Raw genomic sequence first — 10,130 nt, 5'->3', positions numbered from 1 at the left:
TTAAAGTTTTTTTAGTCATAAATTTTTCCATAATGTCATGCTTAAAATATTTTGAAAATTTAAGATTGTTTTGTAGTAATAATCTTTGGTTTTAATTCCATGGTTGAAAAATTATCAAGATTTTTAATGTTTTTCTAAGTAGTGATATTTTATCTTTAATGTTATGGCTGAAAACAATTATAAATATTTTTTCTTAGCACCATGCTTGAAAATTGATGGAATTTTAAGGTTTTTCAAAGAAGTGATATTTTAAATTTAATATCATACTTAAAAATCGTTGGAATTTTAAAGGTTTTCAAAGACGTGATATTTTATCGTTAATGTCAAGCTTGAAAATCATTGGAAATTTAAAGTTTTTCAAAGTCGCGATATTTTGTTTTTAATGTCATTACTAAAAAATGTTGAAAATGTACCATGAAAAAAATTGTTATTCCGGCATCAACACATATTGATTTCAAGGTGTTTTTTGCACCAAACAAAATAGCTTTTATTGTTTTTTACTGTTATTAAAAAAAAAAAAAAAATGAAAATTTACTCTTAAAAAAAAAAAAAAAACAAACAAACAAACTTTATTCCAGCATCAACTATTTTCGATTTCATGGTGTTTTTTCATGTTTTTTTGGGATTTTTGGGCTTGAGTACCCATTTTGAGGTAATAGTTCCCATTTGATTGGTAACTATGTTATATAGGGAGTAAAGGGTTTTTATATTGATAGGTTTAAATAATGGAGCTCAAAGTTAATGGAAAAAATTAAAGGGGTATAAAAAATGTTAATGAAAAATGGATACCAACAATATTTAGTGAAAGTGGGGGTTTTTTTTAATTGGGAAGGTGTATTGGGTTCATATTGGTAAGGGGTTAAATAATGTGATTTTTAGAAGTATTTTCCAATATGTAGTCAAATTAGGGATATTGTTTAATATGCCATAAATGCACATGACATGTGAAAGGTCCATCGAGTGAATCCCCCGTGAGTGTCATATACCATTGGAATGGCCTCATAATAAAATTTCCAACCATATATCCTTTTATCCCTTTTAAGTTATATAATTGTACTTTGGTTGAGTTGTCTTGATACAATATTTCATATCCCATCATTCCTATAGAATTATAGGGAGTGATATATATCATTAGAAAGGTCTTCAAATACGATTTCCAACCACATATCCTATGCTCCTATTTGAGCTGTATAGTTGGAGTAAAATTACTTTCAATGATAGGGTATCCAATTAGGGCATCGAAATTCCAAAAACATTAGTTCCATCAATATTTATTATATTTATATTGAACATAAGTAGGCTTCCCCTATTTTTGACATCAATGACAATAATATTTTAAAAAATATTCCCCTCTATCATTGATTGCAATCCTTATTCAATTATCCAATAATAATATAGAACTCCCCTATCTATAATTCTCCTTGTTCTTGCAACTTCTTCCCTTTTCACATTAATGGCAAAGGGATTCTCTCCTCGAACTTGCGATTTTCCTTATCTGTAATTCTTTTCCTATTTTCAACTTCTATTAGTGTCTATAAGTTCTCCCCTTTCGTGCTATCTATCCTTATTTCTAAATGTTCTTATTAAACTGATGTTTCTTGTTATTTATAATTCTTCCCCTTTACTGATATCAAGGGAAAGATGCCTCTACCCTTAAACTTACGCATTGTTGTTAATTGAATTAATACATCATTTACTTCACTTTCTTTACACATCCTCTATTTCCTAGATCCCGCAGACTCAACATTCCTCCCTTGCAACTTATGTTCTAACATCTCAATATTTTTTATGATACCTGCCACCTCTTGCTTCACTTGAAGTTACGTTCTCTTTTACTGATGACGTATTACAAATATTACTTCCATAGAGGAATTTTTCTTTCTTTTAATTTCATTAAGGACATGTACATTATTTGGAGACGTGATTGCATTTTCTACTAATATTCCTAAACCTACTTTTCTTATTTCACAATGTTTGGAATTGAAAGCGAGATCATACCCTTGATCAACCATTTGACCTACACTTTATAGATTTTGTTTAAACCCTTTAAAAAGTAGAACATCTGGAGTTTTTGTCCTTCCATCATCAAGATTGATTGTGACCTTTCCAATAATCCTCCTCATACCATTATTTCCAAGGATAACACTACCTCCTTTAACTTCATTGAGAGAGAGATATTTTATTTTATAAATTATCATATGATTTGAGCATCCAGTGTCTATACACCATTGAATTTCTTTATCTTAAACACATAGAGTTAGACTACATTCTTCATGTTTCTTTTGCTTTCTTCTCCATACATTCATACTTGATTTCTATTGATGATGATGTCTTCTTTCCTTCTTTGATCTTCAGGCCTTAATATATTGCTTTTGCAATCATGAGTTTTGTGTATGAAATTGTTGCACTTGAAACATTCAATGTGATCCAATAGGGGAGAAAATGAATTAAGGTTCTTCATTTGATTGTTGTTGGTTTCTAAATTTGATTGAGCTACTTACAAAGGTCTAATAAAAACATTTGTTGCTTCTTGATCTACAATAGTTTTCTTTACGGTGAAAGTTAAGACAAATAAAACACTATCTATTAAAGAAATTCTAGTGCCTTGATGTGAATGGTACTCTTGGAGGAATTTATTATTTTGAAGTAATTGGCTTGCTTTTGATGCTTGCTTGACGAAGTTCAGACTTTTGTTTCTTTCCATTGTTACTTGTGGGGTTGATCTGATTTTTCTTTAACTAATCCTCACTTTCTTTCCTACCTTTTTTATGGCTAGCTTAATCAATATTCTATTAATATTTGGCTTTCTTTATCACTCTATTTGATTGATTTCTGGTTCTTTTAAGCACATTGACATAACTCTTAGGTTCTTCTATCTTTGATGCATTTTCAATTGATTATCCCTTGACAACTTCATGATAACTGATGCCTACTTTAGTAAAAGGGGGTATCTGGCTACTAACTAAATTATCCAATATCTCAGAAATTATTCCAAACTTTAGCTAATCATTTGTATTACAAGATCATTTCTCAAGGAAACAATCCCAGCTTCTAGTTTCTCACAATATCTTTCCTTTTCTTCCAATTGGCTTGTCACCATTTCTTTCATTCTCCTTGCTTCTTCTAATTGAGTTTTAAGGATGAAAACCATTTTATTTGTTTCATAAATATCATGATCCTTATCTTCATACTCTTGTAATAGCTCCTTCTAACTTATTATTATTATTATTATTATTATTATTGTCTCTTTATCTCTTCTAAGGAAACAAAGAACTCACCTTGAAAATATTTCTTACCATGAATTTCCTCCTCTACATTTGCCTTCTTTTCCCCTTTATCTTTATTTTTTTGACAAATAATTTGAGCATTCATGACTTGAAAATCATCTTCATCATGACTTCCTTCATATTTTGCATATGAGCGTCTAGAAGTAAAATGACCTTCATTATCACAACTGAAACATAGTGGAAGATTACCTTTTCCTTTACTAGTTCCTTTTGATATAGATTGTGCCACATATATTAATTCTACTTTATCATCATTAGATGCATCTTCATCACTATCTTTTGATGAGTTTCTATCATCCTTGGAATAAAAGCTTCTCTTCTTAAGAGATCTTAACGTCCTATTTCTAGGAAATATGCCTCCATTTCTATGTAATTTTTCATCATCACTATCTTCTGATTACCCATACAGAGATTTTAAAGAATAGTGACCTATTCTACCACACTTAGATATTTGAATGGTAACTTACTTTTATATTTTCCAGAAACTCGTTTTATCTTTGTCACGAATAGAGCTTCTTCTTCATCTAATTTAGGGCTAGAGTGATCATGGTTCTTGTGTCCTTATCTTTTCTTTAATGCTTTGAAGTTCACTTCCTTTAGTCGAAACTTCTCTTTTCTTGTTCTCGTCTAGGGAAAATTTTAGGGGAAAATACTCGAAGGTGGGCTAAGTTTTCAATTAATGTCCACCCTCCATGTACAAGAGTCCATAATATCATATCATCGCTACTACAAGATTATGTTACATTCATACAATGCCAAAATGCTAAAATGTACACCACATATAAAGAAGGGAACCCTTGGTCCTTCAAATAATATTTCTAACTATCTTCAAATTACAATACAATGCTAAAAACATACAAAGGTTGAGCACTCATCCTTATCCGAAAATAACAACAAGAACCACCCCTAAGTTTTCCCAAAACCATGTCCTAAATGAAAAAGCAAAACACCCCAACTCATTCCAACATTTCCTTGCATCAATCGGGCACAAAGTTCCTTGGCGTAGGTGTGTCAATTTCTCAACTCAAACTAGACTCCTCTTGGCTTGTTGCAATAAACCAGAACTCAACCTTCAGTTCATTCCTCTAGCAATGCACACAATCAATTCTCCTCGGTTTATCTCTTCTCTATTTTGAAGGTAGAGCGATTCCCATGCAACTTTCTCCCTCCATTCGAACCTGTAGTTCATAGAATCACTTCACGCTTGTTTTTTCCATATTCCTTTGGATCTATTCAACATTTTACCTTCCATTCCGTTCATTCCACATGTTAACTTATACTCAACCACAATGAGTGAAGGGTTGCATTGGACCTGTCTAGCTAATGCTTCATCTTTTGACTCAGTTACCAGAGAATCCACAGTATGAACCATTTTTCTGTCAACGTTTCAAATCCCAACTGGGATCCATCATCAAGCCAACTTTTGTTCCATCACAAACTTAGTCCAAAAATCCCAAATTCGTTCAAGCTAACTCATTCCATCTCATTCGCGTTTGTTTCCAACATGCTTGTTCTAGTTCGAAGCAGTTCATTCAATATCAAGTGTGTTCATTCGAGCTTGGGTACCTTGTTCCACCTCAAGTGTGTTCATTCTAACTCAGGCACCCTTGCTCCACTCCAACTCAGGGGCGCTTGTGCTGACTCAGGTGCCTCATTCCATTTGGGCACTCTCAGTCCAGTTGGGAGCTCTTGAGTCATTTGGAAGCACCACCAAGATATCACACAATTGTCACAAATCATGTGATGCTTGTCTTGTCTAGTGATTCAACTCATCTAACTCCTGACACTCATGGGCGCTCAAGCATGGAGGCTTGATATAGGGGCCTTCATTACTTTTTCCACCTCATTCCCCAAGATTGGCTTTTTCCTCTTAGAATTTTATACGATTGAGTTAAAATTTTATATAACAAAGTCTAGATGTTATATGTGACTTTTTTTATTACATCTAATGAAACAAATCTTAATGACATCACAATTTTACATTATTTCAAATGCATAAATAAAATTAGAGCTTTAAAAACCCGGAAAACACTAAAATTAAATATGCAATTTTAATAATTTGTAACAAAAACTTTTTGACTCAAAAATAACTAAAACATAAAGCCTTAAAAACTCACACTAAAGTTAAATATAATTTTAACCATTTGTGACAAAAACCTTGACTCAAAAATAACTAAAACATAGAATCTTTATGCTACTATTTTATAAAATAAGATAAGAAACCATTTTAACCTTTTTTAATCTCCTCATCCCTTATTTAGGGTTTTTACCTCTTAAAAACTAAATTCTAAAAGTTCATTTACACTGTTTTATATTTTTATTTTAATAAACCTAGCAAACACATCCCCTTTTTAATATAACTTAACCATTATTATTATTAGTTCCTATTATTTTATATATTACAACTTTTTTATTTAACTTGTTAATAAAATTTGGATTAATTATATTATTATAATTATTAAATTTAAAAAATGCATACAATACTGGTAATGAATTATGAATTATGTGCGTTGAGATAACTCTCCGTACTTATTTACATATTTTAATCTAGATCTACAGCATCAGAAACTCATGGCTCACCTTGATGGGATGAACACGCAATGTGAGCCATTCAATATTCTCTTCAATCTCCGTATTAGACACATCAGTACTGTCATTTTCCTTTACTCTCCGTATGGTGTTCCCAGAGCCCCTGAGACCAGACACTCTTCGAAGCCATTTTCCTCTCCGGATAGCTTTCATTGTTGCTATAATGATTGTTATTGTTAATGATTAGGGTTTGATGGTTTGGACAGAAGAAAATTTAAACAAAAACGCCTAGAAAATCAACATGCACGTTAGCCATGGATGGCAAGCCAAATTGCAATCACAACCATGAAGCAATACCATACAGTTCGAAAAAGGGTGGGAACAATCATCTAATCATCATAAGATGTCAAGTATTATCTGAACAATATATATGTAATTATTGAGTCATTAATGGCCAGGGCAATATATGTCACTTGTTAGGTCATTAATGGGCAGCCCAGGATATGTCACTTGTTGGATAATGTGTTTGGTAAAATAAGAAAAAACAGTACTGAAATCAGAAAAGTGGCATATATTGTCCCGTTAATAACCCACTAACTAAGGAACAATCATCTAATTGTCATAAGATGTCAAGTATTATCCGAACAATTATTAAATCATTAATCAACAAAGTAGTATATGTTACCTATTGGATAATGTATTTACTTTTAGTAAAATAAAAAAAACCAGTGGTGAAATCAGAAAAGTGACATATACTGCCACATTAATAACCCAATAACTATACATATTGTTAACTCTGCTATCATAATCCCTAAAACACCACATTAATAACCCAATAACTAACTCTCTATATATATAGAGTGTTAACCTTGCTATCATAATCCCTAAAATGCCACATTAATAACCCAATAACTACATATATATATCGTTAACCCTGCTATCATAGTCCCGAAAGTGCTAAAACTTTGCAGCTGACATGGTATTTGGCTTCTATTATAAACTTAGTACACATCTTGGTGGAGTATTTCCTGCATTGTACTCCAGTTTGAAAAGACTTTTGCACAGTTTGAAATGACTTTGGTTTGCAAAAGAAAAAACCATATTCTAGCCGGATAATCAATAGACTTGCAAACATTTACATGGAAAATGTTTTAGTGATATGTTTTAGTAATACTTTGACGCCCCTGTGTAAATGAAGGATTCAAGAAACCATGAGTTGGTAATCTAGAAAGAAGAGAAGCCTTCGTCGTTATCTTAATGAGAATGGAAAGGAAATGAAATGAATTGAATTTTATCCCCAAGAAGGTAGGGCCTGGATACCAAATGAAGCTCCACAAGATGATCTTGGAGTTTAAGAATTTACATTTATTAAATTTTTACTAATTCATTCACAATAGAGGGAGGGTTTGAATTATTTGTTGGATAAAATTAGTTTCAATTTGTAGGTTTCAGAGTTTCACACAATTGTGGTGACAGCATTAATTTATTCACAAAAGAGGGACAGGTTGAGTGTTTGAATTCTTTATGGGATAAAAAATAATTTCAATGTGTAAGTTTGAGAGTTTCACACAATTTGAGTGACAGGATTATGACTAATAACAATATGGCACAGATAAACCGATCAAATTTCCTTTGCACAAATAAACAAATCAAATTTCCATCCGATTAGAGCTAGCCCAGCGTAAACTCACTCTATGTGAAAAACAAATTGAGGAAATCTATGATTTTCAATAATATTAATTTAGAGAGATTACCCTTAGAGAGATTTTCAATATTAATTATATATATATATATATATTTAAAATATAAATTATTATATATATATGTATATATATATTTAAAATAAAAATTATTATATTATTTTTGAAAATTTGAGGAGAATAATGATTATGAAAAATTGTTTTTGTTTGGTTAAGAGTTTTTTTCTTGAGATTTAAGGAAATAGGTTAACTGCCTAAGACCCAGAGGCATCTAGCAGGTGTGAAAGTATACTTTTTAAAGACCATCAACAAGTTATTTAAGGTAGTGCGATTTTTCTTGAATAACAGTGATGAGTCAACATGCATTCAGTAATAACAGCCACTAATGATTGTCTTTACTCACTAATGATTTGACAACTAAATTATGATAAATTTTCCAACCCCATAAAAAAACCAATTAACAGCACACGAATAATATTATTAACTCCAATAATATTATTAAAATAAATGTTACATTTGCAAAAAATTATTACTCGCAGATTATTTATTTCGCTGTGCAAAACTTTTTCTGTGGGTTCAGATATATCCGAAATCTTTGTTGTTTTTGCTTTTTTCTGAAGAAACAACACAGTGGGCTACCGAACGCTGAGAAAACTCTCGGAAAACTAATCGTATGTAATCGCAAATTCTTCCCGTTTTTATCCACTCTATTTCATTGAATATATAATTTCCATAATCAACACATCCCCTCGTTGGTATGAATTCTGTATCAGCAGTTTCGCTTTTAGTATTTTTGAGTTTTAAACAATTTCTGCATCTCACTAACGAAAGCTTGCAAATTCCCTTTCGAAGATCCTCCGTCTCCAACAGCTTGTGAAGCAGTCTCCTTCAATTTCTCTGCGCGTCTCCTCATCTCCTTGCCTTCGTCTTTTGTTAATACAAGCCTCACGGCTTCCTTCACTCTTTCCTCCTCAGGAATCCCTTCTCTGTGCTCGCAAAACTGGAGTCCTGCTCCAAACTGCTCGGCGACTTGCTTGGAATTGAAGTGCTGATCTCCAAACATCGGCCATGTGATCATAGGGATGCCCAGATTTATACTCTCCAGTGTGGAGTTCCAACCGCAGTGGGTCATGAAGGCGCCTGTCGAGGGGTGGGAAAGAATAAGAAGCTGAGGCGCCCATCCCCATATCATTAATCCTAGCCCTTTCTTTTTCATTCTTTCTTCAAAACCATCAGGAAGATAGTCTTCAATATTTACATCAGCTGCTGTTGTGTCTGCCGCCGTGGTTTCGAGTTTGGGGGCAAATTTGATGGCCCAAACGAATGGCTGCTCGCTGGCTTCCAGTCCCCTCGCCAACGCAGAAGTCTGTTGTTCTGATAAGAAGGTCTGGCTTCCGAACGAAACGTACACAACCGAACGCGGCCTCTGAGTATCCAGCCACTGAACCAGCTCATCCTCGCTGATGTCCGCCATTTTCCCTCTGCCCGCCTTCCCTGCAAATCTTGCTGGAAGTACTGGGCCTATAGACCAGATGGGCTTCCCGGTCAGGCTTCGTAAGTGCCTTAGATATGGAGCCTCCAGCTCCTCGAACGTATTGATGAGCATTCCCCAGCCACGACTCAGAGATAGAATGCACTGCATGAGGAATTGCAGTCTGGCGTTCGACTTGTCGGGCTGGAAGTAGTTTGTCGCTATCTCTTTCTTATTGAGTCTGACAGGACTGGACAGATTAACGCTCAGAACAACGCTATCTCCCTCTTTCTGCAACGCATTGTGAGATATAGATGCCAAGACAGAGTCGAGAAGGGTCATGGCGAAGGCCCCGCATGGATTGAAGAGAACTCGGGGGACACCATACTTTTCCCCGGTGTGCAGAGTCCACAGCATGAAAATGTCGCTGATAATACAAACCGGCCGAGATCCGGCCGTTTCTTCTTCGTCTTCGTGGAACTGTTGATGGAACCAACGCTCGAAAGGCTCTGCAAGCTTCTTGGCAAGATTGAAAACGACATCAACCGAGGGAATGACATCGGCGCTCTCGCGTCCCTCCTGCAGCCCTTCCACGGCCGGCATCGGGAGGACAACAGCTCGAATATCCAAACCGGCAGATTGAGCTTCGGCCATTGCTCCTTCTAGCCGCCTGACATTTGCAGGCGTCGTGACATAGCTGACTGTGGCGCCGTGCAAAGCCAGCAGCTTCGCAAGGTCAAGGAAGGGGATGGAGTGACCCAACGCCGGGAATGGAACCGCTACGACGTGGGGCTTTTGAAAACCCTTCATTCTATTAGTGAAGTGGGTATGTGTTTTATGCGTTGCATCGACACATGAATTTATAGCAACTCGGGGCGGAATTTACTCTGCACTTCTAAACGGCCACCCATATCAAATGTATACGTGGAGAACAAGTTTGTGGACAATGGCTGGCAATTGGGCTCACGTAGATTACGTCACGACCCCAAACTATTAACCGCGCGCAAAGGCGGCGATTCTGCGCTCTAAGCTGCCGTCCAGATGTCAAACTCTACACTTCCATTACTCCCACTGTCGTTCAAAGCAACCATTTCGTTGGCCTCACGTAGATTACGTCACGGCTCCAAACTATTGACCTCGTGC

At 34.9% G+C, this 10,130-nt stretch overlaps 1 protein-coding gene across 1 annotated transcript; it reads right to left on the bottom strand.

Annotated features, from left to right (window-relative positions):
- Nucleotides 1-8,040: 8,040 nt before the first annotated feature.
- LOC149170689 (UDP-glucose flavonoid 3-O-glucosyltransferase 7-like) lies at nucleotides 8,041-9,801 on the bottom strand. Its single transcript, XM_089427332.1, has one exon. It carries the CDS (start codon nucleotides 9,795-9,797, stop codon nucleotides 8,301-8,303), a length of 1,497 nt encoding a protein of 498 aa, XP_089283458.1. The 5' UTR covers nucleotides 9,798-9,801; the 3' UTR covers nucleotides 8,041-8,300.
- Between the last annotated feature and the right edge of the window lie 329 nt (nucleotides 9,802-10,130).

The sequence above is a fragment of the Pinus tabuliformis genome, chromosome 4_2 (assembly GCF_031772625.1).
Source record: "Pinus tabuliformis cultivar Carrire ecotype Pingquan chromosome 4_2, CPIR1, whole genome shotgun sequence".
NCBI lineage: Eukaryota > Viridiplantae > Streptophyta > Pinopsida > Pinales > Pinaceae > Pinus > Pinus tabuliformis.
Note: the sequence above shows the minus strand (reverse complement) of the source record. Positions and strands in the feature narration are given on the sequence as shown.

Bases quoted from the DNA above. Each gene is read 5' to 3' on its own strand.
- LOC149170689 (XM_089427332.1), bottom strand. From the start codon at position 9,797: ATGAAGGGTTTTCAAAAGCCCCACGTCGTAGCGGTTCCATTCCCGGCG.